The sequence below is a fragment of the Acartia tonsa genome, chromosome 7 (assembly GCF_053477335.1).
Source record: "Acartia tonsa isolate MP-2025a chromosome 7, ASM5347733v1, whole genome shotgun sequence".
NCBI lineage: Eukaryota > Metazoa > Arthropoda > Copepoda > Calanoida > Acartiidae > Acartia > Acartia tonsa.
This window is the reverse complement of record NC_137266.1, coordinates 30,842,074-30,856,140: the sequence shown is the minus strand read 5'-3', so window position 1 is coordinate 30,856,140 and position 14,067 is coordinate 30,842,074. Positions and strand designations below refer to the sequence as shown.

The 14,067-nt window shown below is 30.3% G+C and overlaps 1 protein-coding gene across 1 annotated transcript in view; it reads right to left on the bottom strand.

Annotated features, from left to right (window-relative positions):
* The window catches only part of LOC145325264 (lachesin-like), a 37,315-nt gene extending 23,645 nt beyond the window's left edge, over positions 1–13,670 (bottom strand). Inside the window, exon 1 of the mRNA XM_080168204.1 lies at positions 13,483–13,670. Coding sequence (XP_080024330.1) covers positions 13,483–13,528 — 46 coding nt within the window. The 5' untranslated portion in view covers positions 13,529–13,670. The remainder of the gene's footprint in view (positions 1–13,482) is intronic.
* Between the last annotated feature and the right edge of the window lie 397 nt (positions 13,671–14,067).

Genomic DNA, 14,067 nt, shown 5'->3' with positions numbered 1-14,067 from the left:
AATCAATAGAAGAGGTTATTTTTGTTTATCGTATATTGCCTTATCCCTTAAGATCCCTGAAAAGCCTAATTATGTAAAGGTTCGGTTTTAGAGTAGCTTTGCTGCTACTAATACAAACATGTCTAAACAGTGAAAGCAAATTATCTTAAAAACTTCTTCTGGTAGACAGAAATTTTTATGTAATTTGCTAATTACATTTAACAGAGAATGGCAGAATCCATTATAACGAAACTATTTAAACAAACAAATATTAACAGTAAATTGACGAAATGTAGTATCTTAAGGGATAAAACAATGGACGAAAAATTGATGCACATTCCAAATAGGGATTAACAAAATTACCAATTCTTTAATGAATTTAAATTATTGGTAGAAAATGTTGACACAACTAGTTTTATTCTACCAATCAAGATTTAATGAAAAGAATTTTTTCATACACCCCCCACCCCCTCGGTCCCGTTATTTTTCTTAGTTAGGTTAGGTTATAAGCTAGGGGGCCAAGCGCACGCGGCTAGGCAGGCTAGGGGGCCGAGCGCTGCGGCTATGGTCATTATTTTGTAGACAGGGATATAAAAAAATTAAAAATTGTCATATTACTAAAACAGCGGAAACTTTAGTAAGTTACATAGATAAGTTACAAGAATAGGATTCACTAAATAAATTGAATTAAATTATATATATTTTTTAATGGATGTATATGTGATATATATAATTCCATTAAAATTACACCTTCTCAAATAACGAAATTTGATCTACTGTTTTGTTTATCATTTTTATGATAATTTGATACAGAGAGAATAACACATCACAGTTTATTTTAATACTTTATTTAGGTCAAAATACTTTAAATTTGATTGTTTTTAATAATGAGGATAATTATGCTCAAATATCTCAGGAGAAAGAATAAAGTCTACAAAATATACTTTGTCTTTTTTTAATGGTAATTGGCAGATTAAATTTTTTTTTATTATTTCATTTATATTCTTATTTGTAGTGCATTCATGTGAGCCTCTTAATTTGTGACCACTTGAATTTTCTGCCATAAAGTTGACAAAACAAACAGCTTTAATACAGCCAACTTTACCATTAAAAAAATAAAGCCTTTTTACCTAAAATTTATAAATACTATATCTATGTATTACTATAAAATCCTTTTTATAATGCAATTAAAATATATATTTCCAATTTTATTTAAATTTTAAATGCAAAATTTCTATAGAATTATTTGATATGTTCAGCTACTCTTTAACTTGTTACCACTAAAGTAAGATTGGCAAACCTGTGTTTAAAACAACAATAGATATAGAATACGTGGATAATGGATAGTGTGATGGATTTTCGCAGACCTGATAAATGTTTAATCCAGCTGGCTAATATAACGATACCCCCAACCCCTGCCCTCTCTTATGACTTTACTCCATCCCTCCTCTGGATATTGAGGAATGTAGTGACCAATACCCGAGGACTATATTAGTGACCTCAATTGACAACTAAAATTCCCCTGTCACAATATCCACGTATTCTAAATCCATTAAAACAGCCCAATTCATACTTTTATATAATTTTGGGATATTTTGTTACAATAAAAAAGTAATTAGATTAAAGTGACTTCTTCTAATATATTTCTCAAAAAGGAACACTTTATTAAAAGCTAAGGAATTGTTTCTATGAAAAAAAATGATTCTTGTTGATAGGATTATGCTTTTTTGCATTTTATTGAAGCTCTGGACTATAATAATATCTCTTTAATCTGGCTTCTTAGTTATGCAAAATACTCGGGAATTTATCTTTATTCATTTGTGGATCACTTAAACCCCCTTTCCAACCTTGTAAATATGAACTGTTTGGGGTTGGGGTTTAGGTGGGGGTAACATGAGACAATTATTTACCATGAACCAGTGGCGTGCTCAAACCATTTGTAAACCATTAGAGGGTGGAAAAAGAGGAGAGTAGGTCTTCCTAATTCAAATTTTAACGGAAGGGGGTAATATGGTTCACTTTGTGTATAGAGGGGATTTTTCCACATAGTTTTAATTCAAATAATTTCATTATATTATTAATTCTTAGAAATTTATATAATGGAAATAAGTTCATTTGTAAAGTACATCAATTTCGTAATTGCTGTAGAATTATAACATTTTTTTTATGTAATATATGTAGCGCAGTTACTGTATGATTAGGGAATTCATTCTTTCACTTTTAAAATTCTATAAATCCAAAATAAGTCTTTTAGCTTAGAGGATGAATAGGATTTTAAAGTTTTTAAGAACTGGTTTATTGTATTTCCTTGTTATTGCAAGATAATTACTAACAGAGCGATCTTCATACTTACAGACTAGCTTTAATTCTAAAATGAACTAAAATCTAAATTTTGTAGAGTATTTTTTTCCAAATCTGCTAATTTGGTCATAAAATGTAAATTTTACGTTGTGTCATGCTAAAATTTTAATTTTTATTGTCCCATCTCAAATTTCTTCTTTTTTACCCGAGGATAGGCTTTTTACACTATTTAACACATAATAAATATGTCCTTGGACCATTTTTTTTTGGAGCGGAGATTTTCAATAAATGTGATTATGCAATGGGAGTAATCTTTTTTTCGTTGACTAAGGCCGACGCCTGAGACTTTTGAAAAGGTAATATTTTTTTGTGTTATGTCTATTGATACGCGACAGAGACACTACATTTTTTTCCAGTTACTAAAACCGGTTTTAAACCAGCAAAAAAATGATAGTATTAGAGGTCTATTTCTATTTTCCATATCTATCTTTTACAATTAATTTTCTACAATTATAATATAAATTGTAAAAAGCTAAAAAGAGTAGTAGAAAATTACCCCAGACAAAAAATGTCGTTGAAAAATGTTGGCAATTAAGTTAACACTGGAAGGAGGGCGGTACCGAAGCTTTTAAATTGTTCAAAGCAAAGCTGTTCTATATTTTTTTGTGTGTAAGTTCAATCATTGATTTTTTATATACTTTTAAAAGCTCTTTTTTAAAAGTTAAGTTAATTTATTTTTTGTTATTGCAAGTTAAAAAGTTATGCAATTTGATGATAATAAAGGTTAATGTTGCTTTTAACGATTTTTGTCATTCTTGTTCAAATTTGTCCAAAAATAAATAGTTTGTATCGCCATGGGTGTCCAGTTCGCTTCCATTATACCCCCGGTGTCATTTTACTTAAACGGTGCTGTCACATTTCACCATCATCAGAAAAAAATAAAGAATTTTTATTCTTTATGCATCTATAGAATCATTGTGGCAAATTTGAATTAGGATCGATTAAGATAGGTCAACCTATACTCTTAAATAGAGACTCCTTTTTAAAAATGAAATTTCATTAAGAAAAATAAATGCATCTAAAAAGTTAAACTATGGGATAGATTAAAGTATTGCATGTAATCAAACAAAATGTTACAAAGCCAACGGATATAATAGTTTTAAAGCCTAGATTTTAATCTCATAGATTTTGTCGATTTGAGTCAAATATTTCTCAAAAATTTTAAAATTCGTATTATTTTTACAAAATTATTCTATTATACTTTGTTTTGTTTAATTCTATTTCATACGAGTCTTTACTTATTAGAAATTCCGTGCGTCCATTTCTAAAATGCTGATTTATTAACATTTTGACATAATATTTTTAATATGATATGATTATCTATTCATCGGATTTTTGGAATAATGATTCTTAAGACAGCAAGGTAAAGTATTATAAGCGAGGCAACTCTATAGCCAAATCCTAAAAATGAAAGTATGTCCTTTTATTGTATTCTAAATTTACGCAGTTTTGCAACTTTATGTACAATTTCTTTTAGACTTAGAATATTATGTTCTGCTTATCAAGTTCTGGCACTCTACAAGAGCTATTGTTCGTTTGTCCTTCTGATTTTTAGAGCTTCGCTTTTATGGATGTTGTCATCCTTGTTCTAAGTATACTTGCATTAAATAAAAAATCTTTCACATATATTTAATTTTAGCCTCAGCTAAACCATATTAAAATGCAAGGCTGCAATAGACCCGTGCATAACAGACTTATAAACATACACAAAACAATTTAGAAGAAGTTGCGCTACTTAATATATTGCATTAAATAATTGCAAGTTTTAGAAAAAATAAAAAATCTCAAATAGAATATTTTTGTTGAATGTATCATAGCGAATAAATCCATATATTAGCAAAATTTTGCAAAAAAGATGTGTTTAGATATAACAGATAAAAAAGAAATATTGAATGGTCAAAAACGATAAGGTCTAATATAAAGTGTAGCTATTTGTTAGACCAAATAAATCTACCCAAGAAAACATACACTGAACTATGAAAAACTTATTTTAAAGAGAAAATGTAAAATTTCCTGTTTTCTTTTACTAATCATGAATAGAATGACATTGGACTTACAAACAAATTGAGTTGCAAAGTAGTGTGCTTTTCAAAAAGCATTTAATTTGTTATCTTTTGGCTGAAACATAGTATTAGCATTATTGTGATGACGTAAAAAATCTCATCTAGTAAAAGGGGGTAAAATCTGCTGCAAAAAAACTGTTTTTATATTTGTATAGTGCAACACTGTTCTGGTCAATAAAAAGAATGAACAATTTCCTTTATTCTCCCATGGGCCATAGTTTTCCACCCCACCATACTTAAATTGTTTCGTCCTTAGCCTCTATGGGCAATTTTAGAAGGGATTTGGTCTGAACTAACCATCTTAATTTTACTATTACACTCCCCCCCCGCCCCCCCCCCCATATTCAGGTTAGGTTACGCTAGGTTATATTGGGTCCTGGGTTAGGGCATCGTAGGTATAGGCCCAACAGGGTTGGGAATAAGAAAAACTACCGCATCCACTTTATTTTCAATCTTTTTAAAAAATCAGAGGGAGTTATCGGTGCTTAACCGGCTATTTGTGGGAAAGCACCGGATAATCTAAGAGGCATATTGATTAGCTAGAAATAGACATTTCCATTTTCCCCCCAAGAGATATGAAAGGGGGGGGGGGGTTGAAATGCGGTCAACTTATTGAAGGTGGGAATCATTGCAAAAATCTATTCTCATAATGGATTTTTGCAACATAAACACAAACAGACACATTATATGCACAAACATACAAACAAATAACAAGGATAATCATTTCTAAGTAATACAGCATCTAAAAATATTTAAGGAAACCTAAAGATTCATTTATCTTCCTAGCCCAGAATCAGTTTCTTTCACGAGGGAATCAAACCAGATCTAAACATTTTTTGTTAGATTTGTCGTCTTGTTTTTAAGGTCCCTGTAGAGGGCTCTAACCATGTGGGACAATCATTAACATTTACCTAACCTAACCTAAAATTTCCTATCAAAATTTTCTGTGAAAATACGACGAAACGCCCCTTAAGAGGCGATGTCACGAAACCGACAATGCCCGAAGCTTCTTATAATTACGGATATTTATCCTTTTATTAGTAAATCTTTCACAAATAAAGTATTTTCTAGAGTAGCTAACCTCCTGAAAATAAATTATTATCCTTACACCTACAACTAAAACATTAGAGTGCAGAGTCTATTATAAAATCCTAATCATTTGGGGGAAAAAAAATAATTTCTAAGCAAAGGTGATCCTATAGATTAAAGTAGATGGAGGTATATGTGCGTAAAGGTTTGACCCATTAACTAACAATTTTAGGCCCAAGACAGGTTTGTTAAAAGGTTTGTTCAAAGTTGCGTTTTGTTATTCTATGTAACTACTAAATAGCAACGAGAAACCAAATCCTTTTTCAACGAAATCTACTAACTATGGACAAAATCACACTTGTATATAATCTGTTGTAATGATAGCTAGTGGGTGGTGGGTGGCCAGTATATAATAAATCTACGAATATTATTTTTTCCGCAAAGCAAAATACAAAATATTCATTTTTTGCATTATCTTTTTTGTAAAATTTTATAGATAGATAAATAAAAATGATGCTAAAGTTGACTAATAGTAACCAGGGCTCGGCCGTAGATAATTTCTTAAGGGTGGTAGTCGTTTAGATGCAGCTGATACCAAAAAAAAAAACATTGAAAAAGGTCGTTTTGGCACCGGTTTGTTGATGTTATAGCAAATACAGCAATTTGGAACGCTTATGCTGATTGTTAAATAATAGTGCAGCTTGGGTGCTTTAATAGAATAAAAAATGGAGATGATGGTTGCAGTTACAGTTAGTGTTTAGTTAAAATGCAGCTGCGGCCCAACACTCCAAAGCTTTTAACTTTTCAAATACTAATGGGAAAAGTTGCAAATGTTAAAAATAAATGATTTAGATTGCAAAATTTTTAGGTCACATTTGAGCATTTTACTATCAGGGGATTAGGTTGGAAAAACTACAAAAATATGGCATTTTTTCAGCGTAGAAACTCTAGTTTATCCCTCTATTTTGGTGACTATGAATGTACAACCGTTTTAGGCGCATACAAAACAACAGATATAGTTAATTAAAAGTAAAATTCTTGTTTTTATCAACATACAAAGATAATATAATTTTAAACCGTACAAAATAAAATAATACTTATATTTTTAATTTCTTTATGATATTTAATTATTATCTTAAAATTAATTATCTTAAAAGCTTCAAAATCTTTTACTAAGTTTTTGTTTTTTATTAAATACATCACATGCATTGTTTATTACAATAAGCGTAGTTTCTTTAAAAGTGTACGACTCCCTAACAATGCGAAACAGTTTCTGTCTGTAAAAATTCCCTTTATAATTTTGACGATCTAGATATACTATGTCTATTTTCCTAAGTATAGTTGCACGGTTTATTAAGAGTTACGTGAAATTATTTCAATGGAGCTTTTTTTCTGCTTTTTTGTTGCAATTTCTTTATTTCACATCTATATAAACATCGTCCTTGTTTTAAAATAATTTAATTATCCATTCTCTTTAAAAGGATCGTATACATGCTTTTTTTTATGACAATATAAAGTACACACATACATATAAAAATATACCATATCCCATAAATTGAAAACATTTTTGTTCAAGGACGTGCAAAAACTCAAGAAAATCAATAAAAATTGCAGCAACAACATGGATGAATGGATTGTATTTTTTATTTATTACATTGAGTCGCTACTTAAGGCCAAACGGTCAGCCACAAAGCCTAGGTTTACTCATGAGCAGTCTGGTCAACTTATTGAACCAACCAATCAAAATTCAATTAAAGTCCATAAAGTTTTTCAGCTAACAAATAAGAAAACGTTATTATAAAACTTTAGGGACTACTGTCTCATCCCTCCCTAATATTTACTAAAACAATCAGTTGAAAATTTACATATCTCTAAGTCCATGAAAAGGCCCCACGCTGTTATAGGCCTACTTTCCCTAGGCTTCCCTATACTTCCAGTCCCCCCTCCCACTCCCTCCATGACTTTTCCTGCAGTGTACCTACACATTTATTGCAAGTAATAAATTTAGGTATGCAAAGAATTTCGCAAAAATAAATTATAATTCATTTCATGTCAAATTTTATTAGAAGATTATTGTGTTTGTCTTTCTGACCTTATGTACAAAAAGATATTTATAACATCTGGGTCATTATTTAAAAATAAAAATTTGAATGTTATTATTAAAGCAGAAGTATGGTATATTTAGTCATTATTTATTTGGTTTGCAATTTAGACAAAGAAATCATTATTGCAAATTTACTATTTTATGATTTACTAAAAAGTATAAACATACAACAGTAGCTACGTCGTCTCACAGAGGCCGCATAAAACCCAACAAATTGACCTCCAACAGTTTTTTCCGATAAATGTACAACATATATAGGCATATGATTTGTATGGTTAACATGTTTGTTAAAGATATTTTAAAATCTTGTACAAAATATGGTAGGTGTTTACTCTGCTGCTTTTTATGATGGATCCGTAAATAGGTATAATAACTACAATAAAAATGGAAATTTAAAGATATTTTCAAGAAAAGAGATATTTTAGATTTCTTGATAGGGAGCATTCGCTATATAACCAACTTTGTCCGTCCGTCTGTTTAACTGTTCCTGAGCTTATATGTCGCCATTCATATTAGGGTTTTCAATTTAAATATTTAGAATCCGAATAAATCTTGAATTTATCATTTTTACATTTTATTCTTTCTTCTGATATGACAAAAATTGCCCAATCAAAAAAAGGAAAATTTTCTTTTAATTTAATGCTTTTTATATAAAATAAAAGATTATTTTTAAATGATGATGCATATAACTGTTCTTGTTTATATAAGCAGCTAAAAACCAATAAAAGCTATATATATTATATAAAGCAGCATTGCATCTGAAACGTATCTATTTTACAATTTATTTATGTCTACAATAAATCAGGAATAAAGCAATAGGTAAGAATAGTTCAAATTAGTGTCTGTATTCACTCCTACATTTAATACTTTGTAAGTATCGTTTTTGGGAGGGTGATTCATTTTTTAAAGAAGGGAGGTTGTCCCGCCTATATAAAGTTAGATTAAAACATTTATATGATACGTAAACATGTTCCCTGAATAGCAGAAACTAATCGGTCAAGTAGTTACCAAGATCTTAAGCTTTATCCAGACAAATAGACAGACGGACACTTTCACTTTTTTACTTTTATTTTTTACTTTAATTTCAACTAATTCCTAACGATTAAAAAATATTAAAAAGAGAATAGTTCAGAAAAGTTTATTTAATAGTATGAAAACATAAAATTCTCACGAAACCTAGTTCAATTTTTCTTATTTGCTGCGATTGGCAGTTATTCGAACACGCAATAGTTTTAAGATAGTTACGCTATAAACACATTTAACTTTTTGAGAACTTTATTTATATGTTTATCCCTTGAAATGTATCTATTTATCGAATAAGAAAATATAGGTAATATTTTGCACAGCTGATACGTATGTAATGCGGTTGCAATTTGTATATGTATTTATATATTGAATAGTTTCTTATTTATTTATCTGCAATTTCTAACCATGCACAAAAATCGCAGTAATAACAAGTTATGAAAGGTTCAATATTGTTGAAAAGTAGACAATGACAATTATGTAAATAAAAGGTACAATAATCTCACGGTAAGACATTCATCTTCAATAGTCAGCGCAGCGAAGAATATGTTAAAAACAAGGTTGACAACATCCATAAAAGTTAAGCTCTAAAATCAGAAAGATGGACAAACGAACAATAACTCATAGCTTGTCAGAACTTAATATGAAGAACATTAATTTCCAAGTCTAAACGAAATTGTACATAAATTTGTTGCACAATTTCGTAAATATATATGTCTAAATGTACTGCAGCTATGTTAAAGACGGACAGGACGGTTAAAAAGTAGCTGCGCTACTCATAAAAGTATAAATTAGATTTGAAATTATTTTGTTCTTCCTAACAACGGAAATGCAAAAAATGAGTTAGCATTATTAAACATTATTTCTAAGAAATATAAATTGCAATTTTTTGTGATGCAAAAAAAGTGGTAATTTTAAATTCCACATAACTGTACCTAATTATTTCATAATTACTCAAAATGAAATATGATTTTTTCAAAGTAATTTTTCGACTTTTTTTGTTGAAAAATTTTTATAAAAAAATTATAAATTTCTTCCAATTATAGCCTCAAAAACTGTAACCATGTTATCTAAAAATCTAATAAAATTTTAAAAATCAATATTTCTTTTAAATTTGGGGTTATAAAAACACGGTATCTATAATTAATATATCCGAGCCTAATCAGAATCAGTAGCGTGCACAGGGTTTTGCTAGGGGTTGTCAAATTGAAGGGATAAAACGATGAAAATGAATGTAAACCTGCCCAATTTTAATTTTAATTGGGGAACTAACCCTCCTTTCTAAACGCTTAAGAATACAATTCTCATTATATAATCCAATATTAGATAAAATGTCAAAGACCTACGGTTCTTATCAATGTCCATTTTTGACTAGGATTCTTCCCGTTTTACCAGATTTTAAAAGCAACAATTAATTTTTTTTTCAATGTATTCATTCTTATTGATTATGAATAATATGTAGATCATTGCATTAGATTAAATGCTATATAACAACTGCCAAATAAACCAGTCCAATTCTTACAACAATGTTTTTCTATAATTTACTTTTTCTGTCTTTTCTGTATGGAAACTAATTTATTTTTTAACTACCGACATAAATGAGGCTAATTACTTTATTTATATTCCAACTAATTTGTTTATTTTTATGTACTTTGCTAATTATAAATGTTGTCATCCTTGTTTTAGAAATTACTGCTTATTAAAATAAATTGGAATTTTCTAGTTTTAATAAATAGCACCTATAATTATTTGTCTAAAAAGTAGTTTTTCAACATTAAGAAATGAAAAAGTACTATTTATAATTGATGATCTGATATGTTCGGTAAAACTTTTAAATTCTAATTATATCATTATTTACATAAGACAAAAGTAAATGATAAGAGTGATGTTACAAGGCGACTTAAATTATATTTATATTATAAGCTTTGGGTAAACGTTCAATTTAGAAAAAAATTACGATATTACGTAAATTACTCCATTAGGAAAACGCTAAATATTCGACAAAAACCGTTCAAATTTAATGTCAATATGTCATACAGATTCAATAGGGTATTTTAGATATATTCCTTAATAATTAAGTTTAATACCTATATACTTTAATTCATGAATAAAAAATCAAGTTAATTTCATATGATTTAAAATATGAATTTACGTAGGGTAAGGGGGGGGAAATTTCGGGTTTTTTTCGGTTTTTTTGAAAAAAAATGGGGTAAATATTAATATTTTCAAATGAAACCAAGACCAGTAGAAAGCTTACGGAAAGGACTATCAGGTCCTAAAAGGACATTATCCTAGGACTTTTAGAAGTTGGCCGAAATTGACCGCAAAAAAGTTACCAATATTTCCCCACCACCGGGGGAAATATCGGTAATTTTTTTCAACCTAAAAAAAATCGATGAAAAACGGCCAAACGGCCAGTCGAACATAAATAATCATAATTAGTATAGGTTATAGGGATTATCCACAAAAAGTTTCATAATGATCGGACTATTCCTTCTATGTTAAAAATGAATTTTTTTGAAAGACGCGAATTTCCGATTTTTTTTTTCGAAAATTTTTTTAAAAAAAACTTAAAATTAATATAAGAAAAAAACGTATTTTATTACTTTTTAGGCCTGATCCTAAAAAAGCTCACATTGAACTATAGATTTAGCCCAAAAAACATGAAAATTGATTAAAAATTGACCTCAAAAATTGAATTTGAAGCAAAAGTGTCATCTTTGCAAAAAATCTTGACTACATTTTAACCTTAAAAAAATCGATGAAAAAAGGCCAAACGACCAAACAAGCGTAATAAATCATAATTAGTATAGGTGATTGGGATTAACAACAAAAAAATTCATAAAGATCGGACTATTCCTCCTATGTCAAAAATATTTTTTTTTCAAAGGACCAGAAATTTTGATTTTTTCCTCGCAAAATTTTGATTCAAAAAATAAAATTAATTTTTTTTTTGTTTTTTATCTGTTCTATTAATTTTTAGGCCTAATTCTTAAAAAGTCCATATGGAATAATAGATTTGACAAAAGAAAACATGAAAACATGACCTTAAAAGTTGAATTTTAATTTCTTTTGAAATTACCGATTTTTCCCCCGGCGCCAACTTTGGTCATTTTTGAAAAAAATATTAACCCGATTTTAAAGCTCTCAACGGATTTGGAAAAAGCGGGCAATTTCTAGTTCAAAAAGTTTTTCAGATCAGCTCTAGGTCTTACCAATTTTTGTGTAGGTCGATCTTTACACACCTACTAAAAAATTTTTTGGAAAAAAAAATTTTTTCGTCCGACTTTGAGACCCAATAAGTACCCTTAATATTCATCTCACAAAAAATTCATTTTATACTTTTTTGTAGGCAATTTAATAAGGAACAAATTTGCTTTTATGTTTTTTTCTGTCTTTTGAAAGGAACATGGAGAAAAAGGTCATTTAATGAAGGTAGGTCGAAATTACCGAGAATAGCCCCTTACCGAAACTTCCCCCCCCTTACCCTATTTTTGGCGAGGATTAAACTAATAATCTAAGTATTTTTGAGAATTCATGAATACAAAAATAACATATTCAGATAAATTTATAAAAAAAATCGTATTAAATAAGCAATCATTACATAGAAGTAACATCATCTGTGTATAACTTTCTGTGTAAACCGTAGGATCTCTGTAATTGCAGAACCGATATGGTTCTGCTTTATAATAACACTAGCTGCTTCGCCCCTAGCCTCTAGGGGCTTTGCCCCAAGAGGTTTGATCAAACCAATTTAAAAGATTTAAAAGAAAAAAGAAAAAAACAATTTTTTTTGGGGGGGGGTTAGTCGACCCCACTATTTTAATTTTAGTTTTAAAAAGAATTTTTTTTGGGGGTGGGTATTTTTCATTTTTTGGGGGGTTGGGGGTGTCCCACCCCCCCAAGAAAATAGTTATAAACCTTCCCGGGACCTATGAGAAGCTACCCTGTAAAGGAGAACCCGATCGGTTCAGCGGTTAGCGAGATCCTTCGCTACAAACAAACAGACAAACAAACACACAAACAGACATCGTTCTACTTTGTATTATAGATAGCATCTCATAGTTCCTTGGAAGGTTTATAACTAGTTTAAGGGAGGGTAACACCACCATGGATCCCATGGGAAATATTCTAAAATAAAATGCCCCCCCCCCCCCAAAAAAAAAGCATGTAAAGACCAATTATTAAAAAAATATGGCTTTCATTAACTGTGTGACTGTCATTTAAATTTAGCTTCAAAAGATTATTCTAGTTCTGTATTGAACAGGGGCGTCCAAGCTTTTTATTTTGGGGGGGGTAATATTTTTTTAAGGGGGGGGTAAAATGGCGCGCGAAGCGCGCCGCAAATTTTTTTTACCCCCCCCAAAATTTTTACCCCGGGGGTAAAATTTGCTTGGGGGGGGTAATTACCCCCCCTGAAATCTGTTGGCAGGGGTAAAATTTGTTTACCCCCCCCAAAATTTACCCCCGGGGTAAAATTTTTGGGGGGGGTAATTTAAATTTTATAAAAAATTTAGTATTAGAAATGCGCGCGAAGCGCGCAAAAATTTTTTTTGTTAAAGATTTTCTATTTTGGGGGGAGTATTTACCCCCCCAAATGGTTTGGGGGGGTAAATACCCCCCCCCAAAATCGTTGGGGGTGCCTACGGCACCCCCAAGGTAGGGGTAATTTTTTTTGGGGGGGGTATTGTTCACAAAATTTTGGGGGTGCCTACGGCACCCCCAAAATCGTTTGGGGGTGCCAAATGGCCCATTACCCCCCCCCTTGGACGCCTATGGTATTGAATCTTACTGTTTTTCATCGTTCTTTTCTATAAAATTCACACTGTATTGCAGTTGCGATACTTATTTATATAAATGTATAAAAATAATCTAAACGACGAAAAGAGTAAAAAAAATTGAATAAATTTCTTTCTTTCTTACCTAGACTGAAGCTCATTAAACATAAGATCACAATTTTTAACAACATTTTCAAAAACTTTAATTTCAGCACTTGTCAATGTATTTTTCTTCAATTTTTATATTTATAACATTATTTTCATGTATTTTATAAATCACTGACGTCTCGTGAGATTTTGCGCATTTATTGCTTGATAATAAATAACTGAACTGGCGAAATTCCTTTACAAAATTGTCATCGGACGGTCTTTCTTATTCCCCTCTCTCTTTTTGCAACTTTCTCTCTTTCCCATTCTCTCTAATTTCATATATGTTTCTCTTTCTCTATCACTGTAACCCATTCTCTCTTTCTACCCCTCTCATAGTCCGATTATAAATATGGTTTTCTCTGTGCTTGTGTTGGGTTAGCTCTTCAGAAATATAGTTGTACCGTCACGACTAGAATATTATTGGCGCGGCTCGGATGGGCTATATTTTACTAATTGTTTGTTATTTGATTGTATGTATAAAATGCGTTTGCGTAATGAAATTAAATTTTTAAAAGCGAAGCTTTTCTATAATTAGGGTCGGTCCGTCCGTCCGTCCGTCCGTACGTACGTCCGTAACGGA